This window comes from Symphalangus syndactylus, chromosome 13 (assembly GCF_028878055.3).
Source record: "Symphalangus syndactylus isolate Jambi chromosome 13, NHGRI_mSymSyn1-v2.1_pri, whole genome shotgun sequence".
Classification (NCBI taxonomy): Eukaryota; Metazoa; Chordata; class Mammalia; order Primates; family Hylobatidae; genus Symphalangus; species Symphalangus syndactylus.
In genome coordinates, this window is record NC_072435.2 from 37,613,298 (window position 1) to 37,639,259 (window position 25,962).

The window sequence follows — 25,962 nt, forward strand, 5'->3', positions numbered from 1 at the left end:
CATGGTCGGTAACCTTTATTGCGCAACTCTGAGGCCAAGACGGACCCAGCTGGGGAGATTTACTGTGGGAACGTCTGGCCCGGCCCCTCCCTCCCCTCCGGGCGCCGCTGGCCGCCTCCGCTCCCTGTCTGGGCGGCGTTCAGCCCCTGAAGGGGCCCCGTGGGGCCTGAGCTAGACCCGGAGGGATCGGGGGCTCCGATGGGGGCCGCCAGGTGGGTGTCAGGACGAGTCTAGGACCTCCGAGAGCGACGGTGCTTCTTGTGACTTTCGATTAATTTCTGGGAACGGATCTTGAGTGATGCGCGGGTCACTACCTCGCTGTCCTCCTCCTCACTCTCTTCGTCTACGGGGGGTGGGGGATGAGCAGGGAGGGATGAGGGATCCAGGTCCCCATCCCTGGCTCCCCTTCCCTTTACCACCCCACTCCACCCCCACCTTGGCCCTGAGCAGGGTATCCGACAACCTCCTGCTCCCCAGCTTGGGGCCCCAACCGCACCCCTTCATCCCCCCACCCATACTGACCAAAAAACTTGTCCTTGGAAGTGGCAAGGGGCAGGGCGATGCGGGTGTTGTATTCGGGCAGCCTTCCCTCTAAGCTGGCCAGGAACTAAGCGGGGATGGGAAGCGAGAGAGGAAGGTGGGCGGGGCCAGGGGCCACCGCAAAGTCACGTTCCCCCTCCTCCCTACCCCATTCCGAGATATGCCCTAGTTCCAACTGGAGACCACTGCCCACTCCCATCCCTCCTTCAGCAGGCACCTTGATACCCAGCTTCACCCCCTCATCACTCAGGTCCGCTCCTGGTCTCTGGGGCCCTGCCACTAGGCCTCTCCCCATCCCGATCCCCCAGCCGCGTCCTCTAGCCTCCCGGGACCCGCCCGCACCTCTTCTGGTTTCTTCCCTCGTGGCTCGGGCTCACCCCTGGCTCGTCAAACCTCACCCGTTGTCCCCGAGACCCCTTCCTGGCTGATCAGCCTGCAATCTGGTCTCCCGAAGTTGCCCCCGGTTCCCTGGTTTTCCGACCCAACCCTACTCCTAGATCTCTGGAGCTCTGCCCCATGGCTGCAGGGCACCTCGCGGTTAGCGATGTGGCGCAGCATCTCCTGCACGTCGTGGCTCCCGAGCTGCGCCTGGAGTTTCAGCAGCTTTTCCTCCACGAGGCCCAGCAGGTTTGGCAGATAGTTATCTGCCTGGGGATCCAGCTCCTTTCCCGCGAAGCGGCCGTCCTCCTGCGGCCAGGGTACAGCCGGGTCAGCCGAGAGGGGCGGGGTTTTTCTCTCGGGGGCGGGGCATAGGAGGTAAGGACCCACCTACAGGGGCGAGCCTAGCCATTGGGGGCGGGGACTTAGGTCAAGGCCACGTCTGTGATAGGGGAGCCTCTGAACTCTAACTCTATATGAAAAAGTTTCGGGGAGGCCTCTTGGGAACAGTAAGGATTCGAGGGAGGCCATTGTGGAATGGCCTCCTGAAGAAATGGGTCTCTGCTGCGGGCAGGATAGGGCTTCTGTCTCGGGCTGCTCCAGAATTGCAGATAGGTCTCCGAGGTTTTCGGGGGACAGGGTGGGACTTCTTTCCCTTGGAGGCGGGGCTTGAGACAGGACAGGGTCTCTGAAGTCTTGGGCTTCCTTGGGGAGTGAGGGCTTCCCCAGGGAGGTGGGGCAGGGACTCTGAGGAATGGGTTGGGGCTTCCCCTGTGGGCGGGGCCTCTGACGTCCGGGACGGAGGATGTGGCAGGCCACGTTCCCTAGGGCAGGCGGGTGTGGCAGGAAACCCCGCTTCGTGGCTGCGCCTCTTCGGTCCCAGGAGGGCCTGGCGGGGCTTCCCCCGGGCTGGGCCTACCACAGTGATGTGGATCAGCTTGCTGGCCAGGTGCTCCAGGCTGTCCTTGGCCACTTGCATCGCCCGCAAGGCGCGCTCCAGCTGGTCCTGGGCCTCGGCGTGCCGCCGCTCCTCCTTCTTGAGACGCTCCTGCGCCTCGGCTTGCAGTTTCTGCTGGCTGCAGGGAGCCGGGAGGTCACCCCGGGGGCTCAGCCCGCCCCGCCGCCCTCCCCAGGGCCCCGGCCCCTCACCTCACCAGCGTGGCCTCCCCGGAGTACTTGAGGTCTTCCAGCTCCCGCTGCAGTTGTTGCTTCTCCTGCTTCAGCCTCACCAACGTCTGCTCGTTCTCGCTCTTAAGCGTCTCCAACTGCGCGAAGGTGTCGCCCTGGGCCAGGAACCGCTGCACCAACGACTGCGGGCCACCCAGCCCCAGTCAGAGCCAGGGCCTAGGGAGCGTAGGGGCGCTCCATCTCCTCTCCCCCACCCTGCGTCCCCTCGCACGCTGGACAGGTGGCCTGAGCTGGCGCGTTTTGCACAGCAATGTATGGGGACACTGTGGGTTGGACTCAGGGTTGCTTCAAGGGTGAGCAGCCCTGGATATATCATTTCTGCGGGGCCCTTTCTGGCCTATATAAGGAATTTGAGTCAGCCCAAATTCGGGGGCAACTGGACAGGCGAGCATAGCTTCTTTCCAAAATCAACGTGACATCAATTTCTGGATGCGAATCTCGCCCGATCCAGCAGGAAATACCGCCCGTCTTCGGAGCCATCCACTCACAAGGCCCACATCTGGAAAGGGGCTGCGCCTTGGTGCCCCAGATGACCCCATAGCTGTCCTCCTATAGGTGGGAATCCCGGAGCTCCTCAGGGGTTGGCCCCATGGGAGGAGCAGCAGGTTGGCGGGCACCCAGAGGGGAGAAACAGGGTTGGGGTCCAGTGTTCACCGGCGGTAACCAGGACCCAAGGGGGACACAGTGGCCTTAGAATAATGCAAGGAAGACGCTGTAAAGTGAGGGACCCGGCGCAGGGACCCCACTTGCCAGGATCTGAGGATGGTACTAAGCAGTCTACTGGGTCCCAGACCATGTTACAGACACTGGAGACAGAACAAGAGAGGAAACTCCCAGTTCTCCTAGAGCTGGCATGGCAAAGGAGTTAGCACGATGCGAAAGAACGGAAGGCGAGTGTAGAAATGGCAGCGAGTGTAGACAGCTCCTGGGGGTTTTGCTGCGAAGGGCAGCAGAAAAACTGAACGGTAGCTGGAGGGGGAAGGGATGTTTTTCAAGAAAGGAGCAGGTTTGTGAGCTGAAGAACTGACCTGGCAGAGAGGGGAGGCAGGGTGTGTTGGTTTCACCGGCCTGGGCACCCCTGGGGCCCATCTGGGGTGGAGGGGGCGCGGCGGAGAGGGCTGCGGGCGGAACTCACGTGCGTCTCGGCAGTGCCAGTGGCGTCCTTGACCTTGCCAAAGATCACCTCCATCTGGTACATGCTCCAGCGCTGCCGCAGCTCCTCCTCCTTGGCATGTAGGCTGTCCTGGATGGTATCGTCAGACTGTAGCAGCAGGTGCTCCCGGTGGGTCTGCTCGTGGGTTGAGGTCAGAGCCAGGGTCAGCCCGTGGAGAGCGCTTAGGGCGGAGGCCGGGGAGGGGGGATCCAGACAGGGGCCCGGGAGGGAACAGGGCTCAAACTGGAGGGAAGGGAGAGGGCAAAAGCTTGGGGCCAGATAAAGGCACCCGGGCAGGTGTCAATAAAGTAGGACAAGGTAGGGCGCGGTGGTGGTGGCTGTGGCTCATGCCTTTAATTCCAGTACTTTAGGAGGCTGAGGCGGGAGGATCGTTTGAGCCCAGGGGTTCGGGACCAGCTTGGGCAACATGGCGAAACCCCATCTCTACAAAAAATACAAAAATTAGCAGGGCATGGTGGGGCACCTGTAGTACCAGCTACTTGGGAGGGTGAGGTGAGAGGATCACTTGAGCCCAGGAGGTCGAGGCTGCAGTGAGCTATAATTAGTCTGAGCGACAGAGTGAGACCCTGTCTCAAAAAAAAAAAAAAAAAAAATATATATATATATATATATATATACAAAAAAAAAAACCCTACCAAAAACAACAACAACAACAACAACCCAAAAAACCAAAAGGCAGGGCCTTGGTGAGGGCTGGACGGGTGGCTGCCTCAGGGCAGGTGCAGGGGCGGGGCCAAGAGTGAGGGGGCGTGGCCTTAAGCAAAGGTTGGGTTAGAGGCAGGGTCAGATTTAGGACAGGCAGTCTAGTCAGTTGGGAAAGGATGGGTAGGGGTCACTGAGCAAGGGGAAGGCTGGAGGCCATGTCAGAGCCAAAATGGTGCAGTCGCGTAGGAGGGGAGGCGGGGTCAGGGATTGGGAGGGGTCTTTGCACCAAGTGGGGGTGGAGTCAGAGGGGGCGGGGTTAGGAGAACTTAGGAAGTGGGAGAAGGCCTAGGATGAGGTAGAGCGAGGGCATGGCTGGTTTGTGCTGGGCTGGGCTGCAGTCACAGCCGCGCACCCCTAGGTGCGCCCACCTTGCGCTCCATGCGCTCGTTCTCCAGTTTCTTCTCCTCGGCGCGCTTCTTGCACTCACTTAAGTAGCGTTCCCGCTTCTTGCGCTCTCGAACCAAGGTCTCCTCCAGATACTGCAGCTGGTTCTGGAGGGCGGGCAGGGGAGCAGGGAGACCAGCTGGCACCTACCGCTGCCCGCCGCAGGGTGCTGGGAGATAGATGGGGGCGGGGGCGTTGGGGAAACTCAGGGACAGCTGAGGCCAGATTCTCAAGCTGGGAGACCGCGGCAGCTGGGCAGGATGGCCGAGGGCAAGAGGGCTGGCACCTTGGCAATGTCCCGGGCATTGAGGGCCTCTTGGTTCACCACGTGCAGTGCCTCCAGCTCATGTTTGGTCCTCACCACCTCAGCCTCCATGGAGTCCAGCCGGTTCTCCAAGTTGAGGCTCTCGTCCTGGGGCGTCGTGGGGAGGGGTTGGGGAGAGGGGGCAGGCCTGTGACTGCTGTTCTTAGCCAAGCCCGCCCTCCCTCTTTGCCATCTCACCCGAGCCCTTCTAGTCCCTACCATTAGATAGGCCTTGAGCTGCAGATACACGCTGGTAATGTGCTCGGCCTCCTGTGCCTTCATCCGGGCCTTCTCCAGGCGGTTCTCCAGGTTCCGCATGGTCTGGAGAGCAGCAGGGCTGGGCTGAGGGCCCTCCGCACTCAATCTCTCCCACACGACCCTCTGCTCTGCAGGCCTCACCCGCCCCTACCTTGGCCACCTCCGTGTGTCTGTTTTGCGCCTCCGCCATCTCCAGAAGGCGCAGGCTGTGCTGCAGCTGGAGCTCCTCCAGCCTCCTCTGCCGCAACACCACCTGGTGCCGCAGGGCGTTCTGCCGCTTCACCTTCTCCCTCAGCCGGTGGTCTAGGTGCTCCAGGGCCTGCTGCAAGGAGGGGAGCGAAAGCAGGGGCCTGAACACCCTACCCCGACACACACCTAGCCCTTCCTCCCTTCCTTCTCCCATATTGTGGCTTCCAGGACTCCCCTCTCCCGTTTTCTACCCACCTCCCTGGCCACCCCTTCTGTGTTTCTTGGAGAGAGAGCACCGGAGTCTTCTCTCTGTCTATATCGACCACCTTGGTGATCTTACACCGGCTCAGGGTTCTAAAATTTTTTTTTTAATTTTTCTTTCTTTTTTTTTTTAGACGGAGTCTTTCTCTGACACCCAGGCTGGAGTGCTGTGGTGCAATCTCAGCTCACTGCAACCTCCTCCTCCTGGGTTCACGCCATTCTCCTGCCTCAGCCTCCCGAGTAGCTGGGATTACAGGTGCCCACCACCACGCCTGGCTAATTTTTGTTTTTTTTTTTTGAAACGGAGTCTCTCTGTGTCGCCCAGGCTGAAGTGTAGTGGCACGATCTCGGCTCACTGCAACCTCCGTCTCCTGGGTTCAAGCAATTCTCCTGTCTCAGCCTCCCAAGTAGCTGGGATTACAGGCATGTGCCACTGCACCCGGCTAATTTTTGTATTTTGGGTAGAGACAGGGTTTCACCATGTTGGCCAGGCTGGTCTCGAACGCCTGACTTCAGGTGATCCACCTGCCTCGGCCTCCGAAAGTGCTGGGATTACAGACGTGAGCCACCTCACCCAGCCGACTTCTGGCCATTTTTTTCTTTTAAAAAATGTTTTAGGAGCCGGGCGCGGTGGCTCACGCTTGTAATCCCAGCACTTTGGGAGGCTGAGGCGGGCGGATCACGAGGTCAGGAGATCGAGACCATGGTGAAACCCCGTCTCTACTAAAAATACAAAAAAAATTAGCCGGGCGTGGTGGGGGGCGCCTGTAGTCCCAGCTACTCGGAGAGGCTGAGGCGGGAGAATGGCGGGAACCCGGGAGGCGGAGCTTGCAGTGAGCCGAGATCGCGCCACTGCACTCCAGCCTGGGCGACAGAGCGAGACTCCGTCTCAAAAAAAAAAAAAAAAAAAAAAATGTTTTAGGCCAGGCGCGGTGGCTCCCACCTGTAATCCCAGCACTTTGGGAGGCCGAGGCTGGCGGATCACGAGGTCAGGACATCGAGACCATCCTGGCTAACACGGTGAAACCCCGTCTCTACTAAAAATACAAAAAATTAGCCGGGCATGGTGGCAGGCACCTGTAGTCCCAGCTACTCGGGAGGCTGAGGCAGAAGAATGGCGTGAACCTGGGAGGCAGAGCTTGCAGTGAGCCAAGATCGTGCCACTGCACTCCATACTGGGCGATAGTGCGAGACTCTGTCTCAAAAAAAAAAAAAAAAAATTATAGAGGCAGGGTCTTGCTATGTGGCCCAGGCTGGTCGCGAATTCCTGGGCCCAAGCCATCCTCCTTCCTCGGCCTCCCAAAGTGCTGAGATTGCAGGCATGAGCCACTGCACCCACCCCAGTTTTGTTTTGTTTTGTTTTTTGAGATGGGGTCTTACCCTGTCACTCAGGCTGGAGTGCAGTGGCTCGATCTCGGCACACTGCAACCTCCGCCCCTTGAGCGTCCTCAGTAGCTGGGACCACAGATGCATGCCACGATGCCTCAGTACGTTTTTGTATTTTTGGTAGAGGCAGGGTTTCATCATGTTGCCCAGGCTGGTCATGAACTTCTGAGCTCAAGTGATCCACCTGTCTTGGCCTCCCAAAGTACTAGGATTACACGCGTGAGCCACCACGCCCAGCCTTTTAATTTTTAAAACTATTTTTTGAGACAAGGCCTTGCTTTGTCACCCAGACAGGAGTGCAGTGGCAGGAACATGACTCACTGCAGCCTCCACCTCCCCAGTTCAGGTGATCCTCCCACCTCAGCCTGGCAAGTAGCTGGGACTACAGTCCTGTGCCACTACATTTGGCAAATCTTTTTTTTTTTTTTTTTTTTTTTGAGATGGAGTCTCGCTGTCTCCCAGGCTGGAGTGCAGTGGCGCGATCTCTGCTCACTGCAGGCTCTGCCCCCCGGGTTCATGCTATTCTCCTGCCTCAGCCTCCCGAGCAGCTGGGACTACAGGCGCCCGCCACCACGCCCGGCTAATTTTTTGTATTTTTAGTAGAGACGGGGTTTCACCGTGTTAGCTAGGATGGTCTCGATCTCCTGACCTCGTGATCCACCCGCCTCTGCCTCCCAAAGTGCTGGGATTACAGGCGTGAGCCACCGTGCCCGGCAATGGCAAATCTTTTGTATTTGTTGTAGAGTCAAAGTTTCACTATGTTGGCAGGCTGGTCTCGAACTCTTGGGCTCAAGGGATCCTCCAGCCTTGGCCTCCCAAAGCACTGGTATTACAAGGCATGAGCCACCATGCCTAGACTGTGTTTTATTTTATTATTTATTTATTTATTTATTTATTTATTTATTTATTTATTTTGAGACAGAGTTTTGCTCTTGTTGCCCAGGCTCGAGTGCAATGGTGTGATCTCAGCTCACAGCAACCTCCACCTCCCAGGTTCAAGCGATTCTCCTGCGTCAGCCTCCCGAGTAGCTGGGATTATAGGCATGCACCACCATGCCTGGCTAATTTTTTGTATTTTTAGTAGAGACGGGGTTTCGCCATGTTGGCCAGGCTGGTCTCAAACGCTCGACCTCAGGTAATCCGCCCGCCTCAGCCTCCCAAAGTGCTGGGATTTCAGGCGTGAGCCACCATGCCCGGCCTTTTTTTTTTTTTTTTCTTTTTTAAAGAAACAGGTTGTACTGTCACTCAGGCTGGAGTGCAGTGGTGCAATTGTGGCTCATTATAGTCTCAAACTTCTAGGCTCATGCAATCCTCCGGCCTCAGCCTCCTGAGTAGCTGGGATTACAGGCATGTGCCACTGGTCATTGTTGTCGTTCGTTTGTTTTGAGACTGAGTCTCACTCTATCTCCCAGGCTGGAGCACAGTGGCACAACCTCAGCTTACTACAACCTCTGCCTCTGGGGTTCAAGTGACTTTTTAAAATTTTTTATTTTTTTTATATTTATTTATTTATTTTTTGAGATGGAATTTCGCTCTTGTTGCCCAGGCTGGAGTGTAATGGCACGATTTCGGCTCACTGCAACCTCCTCCTTCTCGGTTCAAGCGATTCTCCTGCCTCAGCCTCCCGAGTAGCTGGGATTACAGGCATGTGCCACCATGCCCAGCTAAGTTTTGTATTTTTAGTAGAGACGGGGTTTCTCCATGTTGGTCAGGTTGGTCTCGAACTCCCGACTTCAGGTCATCTGCCCACCTTGGCCTCCCAAAGTGCTGTGATTACAGACGTGAGCCACCGTGCCTGACTGTGATTTTTTTTTTTTTAACCTGTTTTCCCTATTAGGATATGAGCTGTTTTTAGAAGTGGAGACTTGGTCTGCTTTTTCACTGCATTTCCTACCATGCCAGGATGCCAGATACAAGGACAGTGAGTAATAAAGATTTAATTGAATGAGCACACGAATGGAAGCTAGCGTGCAGGAAGGATTGGAGAGGGTGAGCCTGGAGTCCAGTGGTGAGTGGACCCAGGCTGGAAATGAAGGAGGAGGTGGGGCGAGGGTGGGCAAACCTGGACTGTCCTATTCTTCAGGTATGGCTTCTCCCATTTCCATTCGTGAATCACTGCCTGGACCACTTTCTCATCTCCCTGCAAAGATGGAAGTCTAGTCACCTTTCAACATGCCACCTCCAGCTGAGGCCAGGTGCTACCTCCTTGTCCCCCCATCCCCCACCGCAGGAACCCTACACCCACCCCTTTGCCCCTTACCTTGAGCAGGTCCAGCAGCTTTAGTTCCAGTGCCTTAGTCTCCTCGCGGAGCTGACTGATGGTCTCCTGGTTCTTCTTGATGTTCCACTGAGAGCTCTCAAAAAAAGCCTTCCGGTCACCCTCTGGCAGGCAGGTGAGGTGGACAGACACACAGTTACTGGGTGGCTGGGTGGGTGCAACATCCCAGAGAAAAGACCTTTCTTGCAATCATCAACTTTTTTTTTTTTTTTTTTGAGACGGAGTTTCGCTCTTGTTGCCCAGGCTGGAGTGCAATGGTGCAATCTCAGCTCACCGCAGCCTCCGCCTCCTGAGTTCAAGAGATTCTCCTGCTTCATCTTCCCATATAGCTGGGATTACAGGCATGCGCCACCACACGTGGCTAATTTTGTATTTTTAGTAGAGACGGGGGTTTCTCCATGGTGGTCAGGCTGGTCTCGAACTCCTGACCTCAGGTGATCCGCCCGCCTCGGCCTCCCAAAGTGTCAGGATTACAGGTGTAAGCCACTGTGCCAGGCTCATCAACTTAATATTATAAGAATGCAGTTGTCGACCAGCCTGGCCAACATGGTAAAACCCCGTCTCTACTAAAAATACAAAAATTAGCCAGATGTGAGGCTGGGCATGATGGCTCATTCCTGTAATCCCAGCACTTTGGGAGGTAGAGGCGGGCGGATCACCTGAGGCCAAGAGTTCAAGATCAGTCTGGCCAACACGGTGAAACCCCGTCTCTGGCCGGGCGCAGTGGCTCACGCCTGTAATCCCAGCACTTTGGGGGGCTGAGGCGGGCGGATCACGAGGTCAGGAGATCGAGACCATCCTGGCTAACACGGTGAAACTCCGTCTCTACTAAAAGTACAAAAAATTAGCCGGGTGTGTTGGCGGGCACCTGTAGTCCCAGCTACTCGGGAGGCTGAGGCAGGAGAATGGCGTGAACCTGGGAGGCGGAGCTTGCAGTGAGCTGAGATCGCGCCACTGCACTCCAGCCTGGGGGACAGAGCAAGACTCTGTCTCAAAAAAAAAAGAAACCCCGTCTCTACAAAAATACAAAAATTACCCAGGCATGGCCGGGCACGGTGGCTCATGCCCATAATCCCAGCACTTTGGGAGGCTGAGGCGAGCAGATCACGAGGTCAGGAGATCAAGACCATCCTGGTTAACATAGTGAAACCCTGTCTCTACTAAAAATACAAAAAAAAAAAAAAAAATTAGCCGGGTGTGTAGTCCCAGCTACTCAGGAGGCTGAGGCAGAAGAATAGTGTGAACCCGGGAGGCAGAGCTTGAAGTGAGCCGAGATCGCACCACTGCACTCTAGCCTGGGCAACAGAACGAGACTGTCTCAAAAAAAAAAAAATTAGCCGGGCATGATGGTGGGTGCCTGCTGTAATCCCAGCTACAGGAAGCTGAGGCACGAGAATTACTTGACCTCCGGAGGTGGAGGTTGCAGTGAGCCGAGATCCTGCCACTGCTCTCCAGCCTGGGCAATGGAGCAAGACTCTGTCTCAAAAAAAAAAAAAAAAAAAAACAACAAAATCCTTCCATACTCAAGTCCTGCAGTCAGCCCTGTGGAACCTGCAGATACAAACAGTTGTCCCTCTGTATACTCAGGTTTTGCACTCCATGACTGTTGTATTTTCTTTTCTTTTCTTTTTTGGGACTGGGTTTTGCTCTGTCACCCAGGCTGAAGTGCAGTGGTGCTATCATTGCTCACTGAAGCCTCAACCTTCTGGATTCAAGCAGTCCTCCTGCCTCAGCCTCCCAAGTAGCTAGGACTAGAGGCATGTGCCACCACATCTGGCTACTTTATTTTTTGTAGAGTAGAGGGTCTCACTACGTTGCCCAGGCTGGTCTCGAGCTCTTGGCCTCTAGCAATCCTCCTGCCTCAGCCTCCCAAAGTGCTGGGATTACAGGTGTGAACCACTGTGCCTGGCCTGCCCATCTCAATTTTTTTTAACTTGAAAGGATGAATGATATATGTGAACACATGGTGTTCAAGGGTCACCTGTACTTCCCTTTGAGCATTTATTATGTGTTGGATGCTGGATTAAGAGATTTCCGAATGTCATATATCACGTCAATAGGTATCCATGGCATACGCATATCATACCCCTTGCACAGATGACAAGACAGAGGCTTGGGCTGATTAAACTGTTTAAGGTCACAAGCAACCATGCAAGATTATCTCTTTTTTTTTTTTTTTAAGACGGAATCTCACTCTGTCACCCAGGCTGGAGTGCACTGGCACAATCCTGGTTCACCGCAACCTCCACCTCCTGGGTTCAAGCCCCTCTCCTGCCTCAGCCTTCCAAGTAGCTGGGATTATAGGCGTGCGCCACCACGCCCGGCTAATTTTTGTACTTTTAGTAGAGATGGGGTTTCACTATGTTGGCCAGGCTGGTCTCAAACTCCTGACCTCAAATGATCCACCCACCTCGGCCTCCCAAAGTGCTGGGATTACAGGTGTGAGCCACCGCGCCCAGCCATGATTACCTCTAAATAATATCAACAAAAACAATAATAATGGCTTACAAGCAAGGATTCTGCAACCTCAGGATGACCAACAACTGGGCCGAATAATTATTTGCCATGGGGAGCTCTCCTGTGTTTTGCAGAATGTTGGGCAGCATCTTTACCCCTGCCCACTAGATGCCAGTGGCAGACACACACCCACGACAGACATGCATGCCACCATGCCCGGCTAATTTTTTGTATTTTTAGTAGAGACAGAGTTTCACCGTGTTGGCCATGCTGGTCTCAATGTCTTAGGACATTGCCAAATGGCCCCTGTGGGGCAAACCAACCCTTTTCCAGCAAGAACCACTGGTTTACACCTTATGGTACTTTGCTATGTGCCAGGCACTATTCTAAGCACTTTACACATTTCAGGTACCTATATTCTACCGTTACTATCCCCATTTCACACATGGAGTAACTGAGAACAATTAGGTTACTCTTAGTCCCCCAAGGGTGGACAACTATTATGCAGAGCCAGGATTCCAACCCAGAAAATCTGGCTCTAAAATCTATGCTCAGGACAGGTGCAGCAGCCCATGCCTGTAACCCCAGCACTTTGGGAGGCTGAGGAGGAAGGATTGCTTGAGTCCAGGAGTTCAAGACCAGCCTGGGCAGCATAGTGAGACCCCATCTCTACAAAAAGTAAGAAAATTAGCCAAGCACAGTGGCGTATGCCTGTAGTCCCAGCTACTCGGGAGGCTGAGGTGGAAGGATCACTTGAGCCCAGGAGGTCGAGGCTGCAGTGAGCTATTATCCAACCACTGCACTCCAGCCTGAAGAGCAGAGCAAGACCCTGTTAGAAAGAAAGAAGGCTGGGCATGGTGGCTCACACATGTAATCCCAGCACTTTGGGAGGCCAAGGCCGGTGGATCACTTGAGATCAGGAGTTCGAGACCAGCCTGGCCAACATGGTGAAACCCAGTCTCTACTAAAAATATAAAAATTAGGTGTGGTGGCACGCACCTGTAGTCCCAGCTAGTCAGGAGGCTGAGGCACGAGAATTGCTTGAACCTGGGAGGCAGAGGTTGCAGTGAGCCGAGATCATGCCACTGCTCTGCAGCCTAGGCGACAGAGCGAGACCCTGTCTCAAAAAAAAAAAAAAAAAAAAAAAAAGCGGGTGCAGTGGCTCACGCCTGTAATCCCAGCAGTTTGGGAAGCCGAGGCGGGCTCACGCCTGTAATCCCAGCAGTTTGGGAGGTCAAGAGATTGAGACCACCCTGGCCAATATGGTGAAATCCCTCTGTACTAAAAATACAAAAATTAGCTGGGCGTGGTGGCATGTGCCTGTAGTCCCTGCTACTCAAGAGGCTGAGGCAGGAAAATCGCTTGAACCCGGGAGGCGGAGGTTGCAGTGAGCCGAGATCGTTCCACTGCACTCCCGCCTGACAACAGAGCGAGATTCTGCCAAAAAAAAAAAAAAGAGAGAGAGAGAGAAAAGAAATTACAGGAAAGTATGAAGTGCAATTCACTCGGTTCTGAACTCATGAGAAGTTTTAAGAGACAGAGGAGGAAAACCATGAACCAAGTATCAGTTTTTGCCTAGAAATGGTTCACCTAGACTCATGCTGGAGAAATACCTTTATCACACCATGCCTGGTCTGAAGATTGGATGGGCACTATTGACCCCTGACCCTCTACCCTCTGGAGCCATCTTACCTAACAGTTGTATCTTTTTATGTAACTCAGCCACCTGAGAGTGCGCAGAGGGCTTCCCTGCACCTCTGTGGAAGGATCCTCCCTTGGAACGGCCGGGGGGCCAGGCCTGCGCTGCGCCCTTGCCTCGGAGGTGGCTGGGTTTGCCCGAAGCCTCCCTGCCCTTGACCTTGGAAGACGGCGTCGAAGCCTGGTCCTGAGGAGGCAGGGCGTTGGCGGAGACCGCCCTGCACAGGGGAGATGTCATGATGGGGTTGGGGCTGAAGGCCCCTAGGGGTTAGGGGGACAACTAGGAGTCGGTCGCCCCTGTCAGGGATCCTTCAGCTCGGATTCCTAGAGCTCTGAAAAATGCGCTTTCCGACCGCTAGGTGGTTGCTCTCCGCATCTCTCGGTTGCTAGGTAACCGCCTCCCCGTCTCGCTCCAGTGTTTCCATGGAGACCACTCGCGTTCCGCGGCTGACACTGCGTTCTCATTGGCTGAGGCTGCATAGAGGGGCAGTCCCAACAGTGGGCGGGGCAGAGCCGCGCCGCAGGACCGAGGGTCTGGACACTTTGGAGTCACGTGCTCATCCCGTTTCCTTACCTCCCCGAAACTTATCCCGCCCCTGGGGTTCGCGGGCATTTTTCAGCAACTTTCCGGCTTGAGAAACCGCCACTCCCAAGATGGAGGTACTCCAAGATGGAGGTACGTTGCGCCGCCATTAAGAGCTAGCCCTCAGAACTATCCTAAGGCTTCACAGTCCTGCCCAAGATGGCCGTCTCGGCTCTGGCACTCCTGCCTCTCCCAACATGGCGACCCTGACTCTCCCTTCCCGGTGCGGAACGTACGACCGGAAGTGACGGGTCCCAGACATTTCCGCTTTCTTTCTGCAGCAGGGACCGTGGCTGCTGGACAAGAGGGGTGCGGTGGATACTGACCTTTGCTCCGGCCTCGTGTAGGTGTGAACGAGCGGGTGGGAGGGCACCTCAGTTTCCTACAGGGGGCAACCGGAGGGTGCATGTGTGGGTATGGACGGCGGAGTCTGTTAACCCCTTTGGCCTATTGGCGGGAATTGGGTCACAATTGGGCACAGGGAGTGGAGGTTTTGAGATCTTGAGATCCTCGCCATTGATTTGAGCAAAGTGAGACTGGCCAGGATTGGGGAGATCGCTGCCCCTCGCCCCCATGTCGGAAACAAAGTGAGGCCTCATTGCCTGGAAGCGATGGAGGAATCCAATTGGCTGGAAGTAGCCCTTTCCCACTGACCGGGATCCGCTTTCTTCCTGCAGCGTGAAGACACAGCGCATCTCCCCGCTGTCGGCTTCCTCCCACAGGACCCATTTCGGGCCTCAGAGCGTCTGGTGAGATGCTGCTGCCGCTGCTTCTGCTGCTACCCATGTGCTGGGCCGTGGAGGTCAAGAGGCCCCGGGGCGTCTCCCTCACCAGTGAGTCCTCCAGTTCACCCTCCCGCCAGGCTGGAGGTGGGAGGGGCCAACATTGGGCCTTGGGTATAGGCATTTACAGCCTTTTGCCTCAGTTTCCCGGTAGTGCCCCGCTGGTGGGGGTGGGAGAACAGAGATGGTATTTGGTGGAGAAGGCGCTTACCTGCCCTGGGCTGAGCTTCCTGTACCCCGCAGATCATCATTTCTACGATGAGTCCAAACCTTTCACCTGCCTGGACGGTTCGGCCACCATCCCATTTGATCAGGTCAACGATGACTATTGCGACTGCAAAGATGGCTCTGACGAGCCAGGTGAGCTTTTTCTGTGTTCATCCATCAGCTGTTTATTGAACACTGCTCAGTGTCAGGCCCTGTCTGTGTGACCAAGATACTCTCTCTGCTGGCTCCCCTTTGAGTGGGCAGAAACAAGCTCAGAAGTCAGTGGTCAGTGTTATGGCCCCGGGCAGCTGGAGGAGCCCAGAGTCCTCCTACTCCCAAGCCTAGGGGTGAGAGAAGGCTCCTCCAAGGAGGTGAGGTTTCAGTTGAATCCCGAAGGTGCTGCAGATGGAGGGGTCAACATGGGCAAACCCCTAGAAGTGGGAGACAGGGTGGGGCCAAGAGCAATCCAGCAGGAGACAGAGGTGAAGGGAAACCCTGGCTTTTTGTTTTTGTGTTTTTTGAAGAGACAGGGTCTTGCTTTGTTGCTGAGGCTGGAGTACAGTGCCATGATCGTAGCTCACTGCAGCCTGGAACTAACTCTTGGGCTCAAGTCATCCTCCTGCCTTGGCCTCCCAAAGTGCTGGGATTACAGGTGTGAGCCCCTGTGCCAGGCAGAGACCCTGTTTTGAAGGACCTCAGTGAGAAGAGGCAGGAGGCGGCACTGGAGAGCTTTATTTCGAGCCCTGGGTGTGCAGTGTACAACTTCCCTTCCTTTGGTTTCCTTTTCCTTTCTTGTGCTCTCTGTGTGCAGTGTGGGTCAGGGGCTCTTGTCTGTGAATGGATGGGACATGTCTGTCCCTAAGCTGACTCCGAAAACCTTCCCTCCCTTCTTCCTCACAGGCACGGCTGCCTGTCCTAACGGCAGCTTCCACTGCACCAACACTGGCTATAAGCCCCTGTATATCCCCTCCAACCGGGTCAACGATGGTGTTTGTGGTAAGTGAAGATGCACCAGGATTCTGGAAAGGTGGTAGAGGGAGGGAGGGAGGAGGCACTGCCAGGTCTGATCTTGGCTTCTCCCTCTGCCACAGACTGCTGCGATGGAACAGACGAGTACAACAGCGGTGTCATCTGTGAGAACACCTGCAAGTACGTGGGTGACAGTACCCCTCCCATCACCCCACCCCAAGACTTTGCCTGGCTCCACCCAGTGAATTGGGCCCACTCTCTCTTCTGCTTTTCTGTATCGGGTGCTCCGTCCGTGCCAGGTGCCTTGTGAATCCTAATCCCCACCTTTCCCTCCAGTCTGGAAGCAGGTAGGATTGTTTCCCGATTCAACAGATGGGGGAACTCAAGTTTAGAAAGGGAAGTGACTTCCTCAGGGTCACATAGGAGATAGCAGAGCCGTCACTTGGACTCTAAACTTTCCATTGTCATGCTCTGCAGCGGGCCCTGAAAACTGAAACACCCACAGGCAGGTAAAGTATACGACGGAAGGAGGCCAGGTGGGGTGGCTCACGCCTGTAATCCCAGCACTTTGGGAGGTTGAGTCAGGTGGATCACGAGGTCAGGAGATTGAGACCATCCTGGCTGACACGGTGAAACTCCGTCCCACTAAAAATACAAAAAATTAGCTGGGCGTGGTGGCGGGCGCCTATAGTCCCAGCTACTTGGGGGGCTGAGGCAGGTGAATGGCGTGAACATGGGAGGCGGAGGTTGCAGTGAGCCGAGATCGTGCCACTGCAATCCAGCCTGGGCGACAGAGTGAGACTCTGTCTCAAAAAAAAAAAAAAAAAAGTATACAACAGAAGGAGGCCGAGTATGAGGCAATACGGAGGGGTGGGGATTGTGGCATCTAGAGGAACAGCTGTTCTCAATTCCTGCCAGCTGATCCTTTTGTAGTTCATAGGCATGATGATTTATTTTTATTGATTTATTTTTTTTGAGACAGGGTCTCACTGTGTCTCCCAGGCTGGAGTGCAGTGGCATGATCTCGGCTCACTGCAACCTCTGCCCTTCGGGTTCAAGCAATTCTCACGCCTCAGCCTCCCAAGTAGCTGGGAATACAGGTGTGCCCCACCACGCCCGGCTAACTTTTGTATTTTTAGTAGAGATGGGGTTTCACCATGTTGGCCAGGCTGGCCTCGAACGCCTGACCTCAGGTGATCTGCTCGCCTCAGCCTCCCAAAGTGCTAAGCCACCGCGCTTGGCCATGATGATTAGGTTTTTATGCATGTGTGAGAGATGTGCCTCCCTTAAACCTTGTTGTGACCTTGGCACATTACCTGTTTGACATGAAAAAATAAAAATAAGACCCGGCTCATGGTGGCTCCTGCCTATAATCCCAGCATTTTGGGAGGCCGAGGCAGGAAGATTGCTTGAGCCCAGGAGTTTGAGACCAGCCTGGGCAAAATAGCGATACCCTATTTCTATAAAAAGTAAAAAAAAAAAAAAAAAGAAATTAAAAAGTTAAAATAAAAATTGGAAATTATAATTAAAAAAATTACTGGTTGGGCATGCGGCTCGTACCTGTAATCGCAGCACTTTGGGAGGCTAAGGCGAGAGGATCACCTTAACCCAGGAGTTTGAGACCAGCCTGAGCAACACAGTGAGACCCATCTCTGAATTTTTTTTTTTTTTTTTTTGAGACACAGTCTCACTCTGTTGCCCAGGCTGGATGGAGTGCAGTGGTGCAATCTCGGCTCACTGCAACCTCTGCCTCCCGAGTTCAAGCGATTCTTCTGCCTCATCCTCCCAAGTAGCTGGGACTACAGGCACCCGCCACCATACCCAGCTAATTTTTGTATTTTTAGTGCAGATGGTGTTTCACCGTATTGGCCAGGCTGTTCGCGAACTCCTGACCTCGTGTTCCACCTGCCTTGGCCTCCCAAAGTGCGGGGATTACAGACGTAAGCCACCATGGCTGGCTGAAAATTTTTTTAAAAATTAGCCGGGTGTGTTGGTGCATGTCTGTAGTCCCAGGTACTCAGGAGGCTGAGGCAGGAAGATTGCTTGGGCCTGGGAAGCAGAGGTTGCAGTGAACTAAAAAGTAAAAAAAAAAACAAAGTGCTATCAGTTGTTGGCAGATGGTGTAAACTCTCTGGATTCCACATCTTTTAAATAGAAGGTGGATTGAACACAACCAACACACTTCTTTTTTTTCTTTTTTTTTGAGACAGAGTCTCGCTCTGTCGCCCAGGCTGGAATGCAGTGGTGTGATCTCCGCTCACTGCAAGCTCCGCCTCCCAGGTTCATGCCATTCTCCTGCCTCAGCCTCCCGAGTGGCTGGGACTACATGCGCCCGCCGCTATGCCTGGCTAATTTTTTTTTTTTTGTATTTTTAGTAGAGATGGGGTTTCACTGTGTTAGCCAGGATGGTCTCAATCTCCTGACCGTGTGATCCGCCCGCCTCGGCCTCCCAAAATGCTGGGATTACAGGTGTGAGCCACCGCTCCCGGCCCACACTTCTTTCTTTTGAGTTAGAGTCTTGCTCTGTTGCCCAGGCTGGAGTGCAGTGGCACGATCTTTGCTTACCCCAGCCTCCACCTCCGGGTTCAAGTGATTCTCCTGCCTCAGCCTCCCGTGTAGCTGGGATTACAGGCACATGCCACCACGCCCAGCTAATTTTTGCATTTTCAGTAGAGACAGGGTTTCACCATCTTGGCCAGGCTGGTCTCGAACTCCTGACCTCAGGTGATCCGCCTGCCTTGGCCTCCCAAAATGCTGGGATAACAGGCATGAGCTACCACGCCCAGCCAACCAACACACTTAGTAACCAGATTGTCTTTTTGTCTGGGAGTCATGATTTCTGTTCTCTCTGTCTTCTGTGGTTTTTTGTTTTAATTATGTGTAAAGACAGGGTCTTTATATGTTGCCCAGGCTGGTTGCGAACTCCTGGGCTCAAGTAATCCTCCTGCCTTGGCCTCTCAAACTGCTGGGATTACAGGCATGAACCACTGCACCCAGCCGGTCTCCTGTCTCTTGAGAGTTGATATCTAGCTCCACCTCCTGGCACTCCCTAGTCCCTTCCCTGACCCCAGGGGCCTATAGAACCTACTGTTCTCTTTCAAGGACAGGAATGAAGGATGCTGATGTTGAGAGAACCTGGGAGGAAGGTTTGCTCTCATCTTTCCCAGCATGGCTTGGTGGGAGGCCACAGCTGGATTTTGGAAGAGGCAGACCTGGTGGACCCTAAGTGCCCCACTGGTGGTGCCTGTGTGTCTCCCCACCGCAGAGAGAAGGGCCGTAAGGAGAGAGAGTCCCTGCAGCAGATGGCCGAGGTCACCCGCGAAGGGTTCCGTCTGAAGAAGATCCTTATTGAGGACTGGAAGAAGGCACGGGAGGAGAAGCAGGTAAGGAGCCTGTGGGGGCTGCCCCAGGGTGGTCTGGGCCTTGAGGCCTCATAGCATGGGCTTGCAAAACTGGGGAGGAGTTTGCCCCTGACTACTGTTCTGGGGCAAGTGACTGCCTTTCAGAGCTTTGCTTTCTCAGTTGTGCGCTAGGCGTTTAGTCATTGGCTAAGTATAATAGTTCCCAAGTGGGAGGCTGTTGGCTTAGGTGTTTATCAGGGCCTCGGGCATCAGACTAAAGCAGGCTGGAAGGGCCTCGCTGCCTCCTGGGGATGGGAGGGTTGCTTCTCTGTACCCCGGATCTGTGGTGCCATTGCCTGTAAGATGGGCTGATGACCAGATGACTCCCCAGTTCTGATGTTAACAAGATAACGTCAGCCAGTAGCAGCTGGATTAATTCCATAGAGTGGGTGCTTTGGGGTCCCTAGGTGTGTGTCTCTCCCTGCCTTGCCTGTGTACTGGACAGGAGGCTGGAAACCGACCTGGATTTGCCTCAAGGGATTCATTGCTAGTGGGAGGGACAGCCAGCCAGGGCTGCCGGACAAAGGGAAATTTGGGGTAGAGACTTCTTGCCCAGTTCCTCTCCCTCTCTGCCTTGGGGGCAGGAGGCAAGGAAGGCTTCTTGGAGGAGGAGGCCTTTATCTCAAATGAAATCTGTTGGGTAATTTGGAGTTAGCCAGGTAGAGTGTTCCAGGCTGAAGGAACAGCATGTTTGAAGAACCGGAGGCAGAAGAGCGTTTGGGGGTCTGAATGTTGTCAAGGCAACTGGATCCTAGTAAGATAGGGATGGGGCAAATGGGGCTGGAGAATCAGGCAGGGGCCTGATTACGTGGGCCCTTGCGAGCTACATTGAGGCATTTGGGCTTCTCTCCAGAGGGCTACAGCGAACCCCAGCTCGGGAGAGAGACCCAGCTGTCCTGTGGTGTAGAGGCAGGGAGGTAGTAGTCAATGAGGAGGCAGAGCAGAGGAGAGCTGGTCTCTTGCCTTCTGCCCACCCAGAAAAAGCTCACTGAGCTACAGGCTGGGAAGAAGTCTCTGGAAGACCAGGTGGAGATGCTGCGGACAGTGAAGGAGGAAGCCGAGAAGCCAGAGAGAGAGGCCAAAGAGCAGCACCAGAAGCTGTGGGAAGGTACGGCAGAAAGTGGCCAAGGATTCATCTTCAGTCCTGGGTGGGAGCAGGTCTGGGCCTAGGAGTCTCCCGCCCATTATCTGTTGTCAGTTTCAGCAGGTTTTTGATCATGCTGCCCATCACCTTGTGTGCTTTGAGGTTCGCTTGGATTGTGGCATATGTCAGGAGCCTCCTTTTTAAAAATTGTTTAAATAATTTTTTTTTTTTTTTTTTGAAACAGTGTCTCCCTCTGCCACCCGGGCTGGAGTGCAGCGGCGCGATCTCAGCTCACTGCAACCTCTGCCTCCCAGGTTCAAGCAATTCTTGTGCCTCAGCCTCCTGAGTAGCTGGGATTACATGCACGTGCCACCACATTTAGCTAATTGTTTTGTATTTTTAGTAGAGACAGGGTTTCACAATGTTGGCCAGGCTGGTCCTGAATGCCTGACCCCAAGTGATCCACCTGCCTCGGCCCCCCAGAGTGCTGGGATTACAGGCATGAGCCACCGCGCCCGGCCACCTACTTTCTTTTAACATCAATGTAGATTTTGTTATATGACTTTAGCTGGACTTACTTAATCCAGTGACCATTTTTCCTATCAGGTGTTTGGTATTTGTCTTCACTAATTGTAAGAGCTTTTCCGTGGCTGGGCATGGTGGCTCACGCCTGTAATCCCAGCAGTTTGGGAAGCCGAGACGGGCAGATCACCTGAGGTCAGGAGTCTGAGACCACCCTGGCCAACATGGTGAAACCCTGTCTCTACTAAAAGAAAAAAATACGGCCGGGCACAGTGGCTCACGCCTGTAATCCCAGCACTTTGGGAGGCCGAGGCGGGCAGATCACGAGGTCGGGAGATCGAGACAATCCTGGCTAACACGGTGAAACCCCGTCTCTACTAAAAAAAAAAAAATACAAAAAAGTTAGCCAGGCGTGGTGGCGGGCGCCTGTAGTCCCAGCTACTCAGGAGGCTGAGGCAGGAGAATGGCGTGAACCTGAGAGGCGGGGCCTGCAGTGAGCCGAGATTGCGCCACTGCATTCCAGCCTGGGCAACAGAGCGAGACTCTGTCTCAAAAAAAAAAAAGATACATCCAGGCGCAGTGGCTCACGCCTGTAATCCCAGCACTTTGGGAGGCTGAAGCAGGCAGATCATGAGGTCAGGAGATTGAGACCATCTTGGCCAACATGGTGAAACCCGTCTCTACTAAAAATACAAAAATCAGCTGGACATGGTGGTGTGTGCCTGTAATCCCGGCTACTCGGGAGGCTGAGGCAGGAGAATTGCTTGAACCAGGAATTTGGAGGTTTTCAGTCAGCCGAGATTACGCCCCTATATTCCAGCCTGGCGACAGAGTGAGACTCCGTCTCAAAAAACAAAACAAAGCAAAACAAAAACAAAAATTAGCCTGATGTGGTGGCGTCTGCCTGTGGTCCCAGCTACTCAGGAGGCTGAGGCAGGAGAATCGCTGGAACCCAGAAGACAGAGGTTGCAGTGAGCTGAGATCTCGCCACTGCACTCCAGCCTGGGTGACGGAGCAAGACTTCATCTACAATAAAAAATAAAGAGCTTTTTCTGTCTGGGGTTTGGCCCTTTGTCTGCAACTGAAGATTTTTTTTTAATTTATTTATTTTTGAGATGGAGTCTCGCTCTGTCGCCTAGGCTGGAGTGCTAATGGCCCGATCTCTGCTCACTGCAACCTCCACCTCCTGGGTTCAAGTGATCCTCCTGCCTAGGCTTCCTGAGTAGTTGGGATTACAGGCACGGGCCACCACAGCCAGCTAATTTTTCTATTTTTAGTAGAGACGGGGTTTCACCATGTTGGCCAAGCTGGTCTCAAACTCCTGACCTCAGGTGGCCTGCTTTGGCCTCCCAAAGTGTTGGGATTACAGGCATGAGCCACGGCGCCCAGCTCTGTCTGCAACTGAAGATATTATTTCCCTTCTTTATTTGTTTTTGGTGCTAGGGCCTGGTGTTTTTGGCAAGGCTGCATTGCATGTAGAAAGGGAATTCACTGTCTGGCTCTGTCTGCCCCTGAATCTTTGCTGTGCTGCAAACTTCTTTTCACGTGGGTCTGGGCAAGCTCAGGCCTGATTTTCCTCAGGACGTGTTCTCAGTGTGGAGCTGTGGAATCAGAGGGAAGCGCCGTGTTTTGACCCAGATTCCCAAAGGGTGGCGGGGCTGAGCCAGGGCTCCGAGGGCAGACGGCCTGGATTGGGCCGCAGGCTACACCTCTCACTGGGTGGGTGATTATGGGCAGGTCCCTTCACCCACAGAAAGGTCAGGGACCCCTCAGGCCCTCATCTGTGAGACTCAGAACAGTGTCAGCCGGGTCTGCTGGGACATGCGGGATCTCCTGGGGTGACCCAAGACTCTCTAGAGGAAATACCAGCTGTTTTTATTCTGTTTGTAGAGGACCAAGCTGGAGCTTGGTATACAGTGGGAACTGAATCCTGGTATACAGTAGGAAGTTAATCATTGGAGCCGCTGTTGTGGCTGCTTTCCCCTCTGCTTAGGTTAGACAGAGTAGCGACAGGCAAAGGAGAGACTTTTGGGACAGAGGCTCGGTCCCCTTCTGTCCGGCTGGCCCCTCTTCCTGGGACCAGCCCTGGGGACCCCCAAGACGCCCCCAGGACCAGTCTCCCTCCCTGTATCCTCCCCATCTCCCAGCGTCCTTGGCCATGAAGTCTCATTCCTGCAGCCCTGCCCCGACACGCCTCTGCCAGGTCCTAAACCTAAAGTCTCAGTGGTCGCTCTCCTCTCCCCAAGCCCACCTCCCATCTCCCACCTCCCACCTCCCACCTCCTACCTCTGACTGTCTGCGCACCCCATCTGCGTCTCCCCAGAATCTGCCTCTGCTCTGTGCTTCTTCCTCGGCCCCCAGCCTGGGCCAGCCCTTGTTATCACCTGGCTTCCGCCCTCGCCCCCACCTCTGTCCCAACAGTGGCCTGACAGGGCCGCCCTCTGCCACCTGGCTTCCCACCTCCCTGCTCCAGCCCCACGGGTGGCCCTCCTGCCTCTGCACTCCCTACCCTGTCCCAGTCTCCCCCAACACAACAGGCTTAAACCATTCACCTTGCTCCTCGTCTGTCCTCCCGTCAAGGGCAGGGACCTTTGTCTCCCCCACAGTCGTGTCCTCAGGGCCCAGCCTGGGGCCAGGCACACAGTAGGCGCTTGGTAGCAAACGACCCTGTGGGGTGCGGGGGTTGGTGGGAGCCGGTGGGTGGGCAGGCGGTGACAGAGGTGGCCTCCTTACAGAGCAGCTGGCTGCCGCCAAGGCCCAACGGGAGCAGGAGCTGGCGGCTGATGCCTTCAAGGAGCTGGATGACGACATGGACGGGACGTGAGTGTCCCCGAGTTGGAGCTGCCCACCCTTCCGTGGGCCTGGGTTTCCCTCCCCGCCAGCCTCGCCTCTAGAAACCAGCCAGAGCCTCCTTGGGTTCCCCCGGCGTGGGGTCCAGGCTGATCCCAAGCCCCGTGTGACCCCGCCTCTTACTCATGGATGGCCAGGCCCAGGATGCCCTGGGCGAGGATATAGGGGGACCACCCTCTCCCCAGGAGCTGGGCACAGACCCTCAGCCTCAGGGAGTGTGTCTAGGCATCTAGCAATCGGATTGCTTTTCCCAGCCCCACTGTATGCTCTGGGGAAAGCCAGACCTGGGTTGGAATCCTGGCTGTGCCTCTGAGCTTGCTGGGTTACCTGGTGGAGGGTGGACTTCTGGGAGCCTAGATGTCGGGTGCCAAGAGGCAGGGGGCTTCAGAGGGACCAAATGGGCAGAATGGGCAAGAGTGGGGTTGGGCTTTGCTGGATGGGAGACCAAGGCAGATGGCAGCTTCAATATGCCGGGTTCTGGGGTGGAAGGAGGTGCCACCTGGGTGAGTTGGTAGAGAGGTCATCGGGCATTTGGGGTCCAGGTATCTCCCAGTCCCACCCCTTACTTTGAGTTCCTTTGGGGTCATGCAGTCCTGAGGAGGGGGCAGGAGGGTGGGGAGGCCCCTACACCTTGAGGTCCTGAAGCAAGTTCCAGGGTGGGGCCCTGCAGGGAAGAACAGGTGGGCCACATGGTGCCCCCAGCTGAGAGCCATTGGGGCCTCACCCCTCCAGTCTGCTTCTGCCACGCCCCCGCAGGGTCTCGGTGACTGAGCTGCAGACTCACCCGGAGCTGGACACAGATGGGGATGGGGCGTTATCAGAAGCGGAAGCTCAGGTACCCCCGGCTGCCCCTTGGCTGGGGACTTCTAGGGAGCGTTGCCCCAGGGTGACCTCAGGGCACAGGAGGGGGACCAAGGAAAGCTCCCTGCTGGCCTGGGATGCCTCCTTTGGGTGAGCTGGGATGGCAGCCACTCAGGGCCACTTCCCACCTGGCAGGACCCAGGATGGAGCCAGGTCAGGCTGGAGCCCGTTTCCCCGCACCTGCCCCCACTCTCCCCGCTATTTGAGCACCCAGTCCCCTTCCTCCCCCATCCCTGTCCTGCCCTATTCCCCTCCTCCCCCACACCTTCTTCCCCTGTCTGTCTCCTTTCCTATTCCCCTCCTTCCCTGTGGCCCCTGGCTTCTGGCCTCCCTTCTCTGCCCACCCCTGGGTTTCTCCTTCTCCATCTGCAGCCTGGGCCTCGGCCTCTGCCTTGGAGGGCCTGGCCCTCTCTGGTCCTGGGCTCTCTCTTCCTCCATCTGTACGTCCGTTTGTCCATCTGCCTCTCTCTGTCTCAGTGCCCCCAACCACTCCAGCCCCCAGCCTCCTCCTCCCCTCCCACGGGCCTGTGCTGCCCCCTCCTGGCCGCAGTGCCTCACTGGCGTGGCCCTGGCCTGGTCATCAGGGCCCAGGGCCTAGCCCTCCCGTGCCTGGCACCGCAGCCTGGGTGCCTGGAGTGGCCGAGGAGGGGGACACGTGGCGGCCTAGATCTTGACACCACCCCCAACACACACAGGACCTCCTCAGTGGGGACACACAGACAGACGCCACCTCTTTCTACGACCGCGTCTGGGCCGCCATCAGGGACAAGTACCAGTCCGAGGTCAGTGGAGGAGAAGGGAGGGGACTTGGTCCTCCCCCTACACTGCCCCCACCCTGCCTCACAAAGGAGCTGCCTCCGGTTCTGGCACCCAGCCACCCTGGCCAGCTGGGTGGCCCCAGCACCCCTTACCGAGGCCCCCCCACCCCAGCTGTGGGTCCTCCCTGCAGGCCCCACAGGAGGGGCAGAGACACCGAGGCTGCCCCTTGGGCTGTAGTGTGAGCCTGAGGGTGTGGGTGGACCCTGGGTCCACAGCACCGACCACGCCGCTCGCCTTCCAGGCACTGCCCACCGACCTTGCAGCACCTTCTGCCCCTGACTTGACGGAGCCCAAGGAGGAGCAGCCGCCAGTGCCCTCGCCGCCCACAGAGGAGGAGGAGGAGGAGGAAGAAGAGGAGGTTGAAGAAGAGGAGGAGGAGGAGGATTCCGAGGTGCAGGGGGAGCAGCCCAAGGTCCGTTTTTGGGGGAGAAGTGGAGACAGAGAGGGTGGGGGAAGGGCTACTCACCCTACCCCTTGCCCAGGAGGCCCCACCGCCACTGTCACCCCTGCAGCCGGCCAGCCCTGCCGAGGAAGACAAAATGCCACCCTACGACGAGCAGACGCAGGCCTTCATCGATGGTGAGGGTGGGCGGGGGCCAGGCTCCTCGGGTGGGCCCAGCGTTTCCTGCCGTGGTGGTACAGATCGGGGGAAGGTCCTGAACTTAGCCCCTGCTCTGACTCGGC

At 55.7% G+C, this 25,962-nt stretch overlaps 2 protein-coding genes and 1 non-coding gene across 13 annotated transcripts in view; 2 read left to right on the forward strand and 1 right to left on the reverse strand.

The window, feature by feature from the left end:
- ODAD3 (outer dynein arm docking complex subunit 3) lies at positions 1–14,202 on the reverse strand. Of its 7 annotated transcripts, none has more exons than XM_055239431.2 (13): positions 14,110–14,202; positions 9,028–9,149; positions 8,830–8,907; positions 5,083–5,250; positions 4,893–4,994; positions 4,656–4,781; positions 4,354–4,476; positions 3,242–3,394; positions 2,068–2,228; positions 1,838–1,994; positions 1,072–1,227; positions 523–607; positions 1–343 (listed from the first exon to the last, which is right to left on the reverse strand). In XM_055239431.2, the coding sequence occupies exons 1-13, from the start codon at positions 14,189–14,191 to the stop codon at positions 231–233; spliced, it is 1,626 nt and encodes a 541-aa protein (XP_055095406.1). In that variant the 5' UTR covers positions 14,192–14,202; the 3' UTR covers positions 1–230. The 7 variants fall into 7 exon arrangements, 6 of the variants coding, with proteins under 6 accessions (XP_055095406.1, XP_055095405.1, XP_055095404.1 ...); XM_055239430.2 differs by lacking the exon at positions 14,110–14,202 and adding an exon at positions 13,195–13,654; XM_055239429.2 differs by lacking the exon at positions 14,110–14,202 and adding an exon at positions 13,195–13,654 and having other exon boundaries at positions 5,083–5,253.
- Positions 13,711–25,962, forward strand: part of PRKCSH (PRKCSH beta subunit of glucosidase II) — a 15,354-nt gene continuing 3,102 nt past the window's right edge. For 2 of the 5 annotated variants that reach the window (XR_010115279.1, XM_055239435.2), the window contains exons 1-13: positions 13,715–13,876; positions 14,065–14,130; positions 14,461–14,616; positions 14,809–14,925; positions 15,673–15,768; positions 15,864–15,921; positions 19,007–19,124; positions 20,121–20,250; positions 23,484–23,568; positions 24,355–24,433; positions 25,155–25,241; positions 25,520–25,690; positions 25,791–25,857. Coding sequence is in view for 3 of the 5 variants with exons in the window: in XM_055239435.2 (XP_055095410.1) it covers positions 14,538–14,616; positions 14,809–14,925; positions 15,673–15,768; positions 15,864–15,921; positions 19,007–19,124; positions 20,121–20,250; positions 23,484–23,568; positions 24,355–24,433; positions 25,155–25,241; positions 25,520–25,690; positions 25,791–25,857 (1,087 nt within the window). In the remaining 2 variants the exon portion in view is untranslated. Of the gene's footprint in view, positions 13,877–14,064; positions 14,131–14,460; positions 14,617–14,808; positions 14,926–15,672; positions 15,769–15,863; positions 15,922–19,006; positions 19,125–20,120; positions 20,251–23,483; positions 23,569–24,354; positions 24,434–25,154; positions 25,242–25,519; positions 25,691–25,760; positions 25,858–25,962 lie in introns of all 5 variants that reach the window. The other 3 variants (XM_055239434.2, XR_010115278.1, XM_063616032.1) reach the window with 3 other exon arrangements.
- Positions 16,968–17,067, forward strand: LOC129461376 (small nucleolar RNA U13). Its single transcript, XR_008650524.1, has one exon. It is a non-coding gene; the product is annotated as a small nucleolar RNA U13 (small nucleolar RNA).

Excerpts from the sequence above, each read along its gene's own strand:
- ODAD3 (XM_055239428.2), bottom strand. The coding sequence starts at position 13,438 with ATGACATCTCCCCTGTGCAGGGCGGTCTCCGCCAACGCCCTGCCTCCT. Across the intron at positions 8,908-9,027 it reads AGCTGCTGGACCTGCTCAAG|GGAGATGAGAAAGTGGTCCA; the intron begins GTAAGGGGCAAA and ends CCATCTTTGCAG. Across the intron at positions 3,395-4,353 it reads ACGAGCGCATGGAGCGCAAG|ACCCACCGGGAGCACCTGCT; the intron begins GTGGGCGCACCT and ends ACCCACGAGCAG.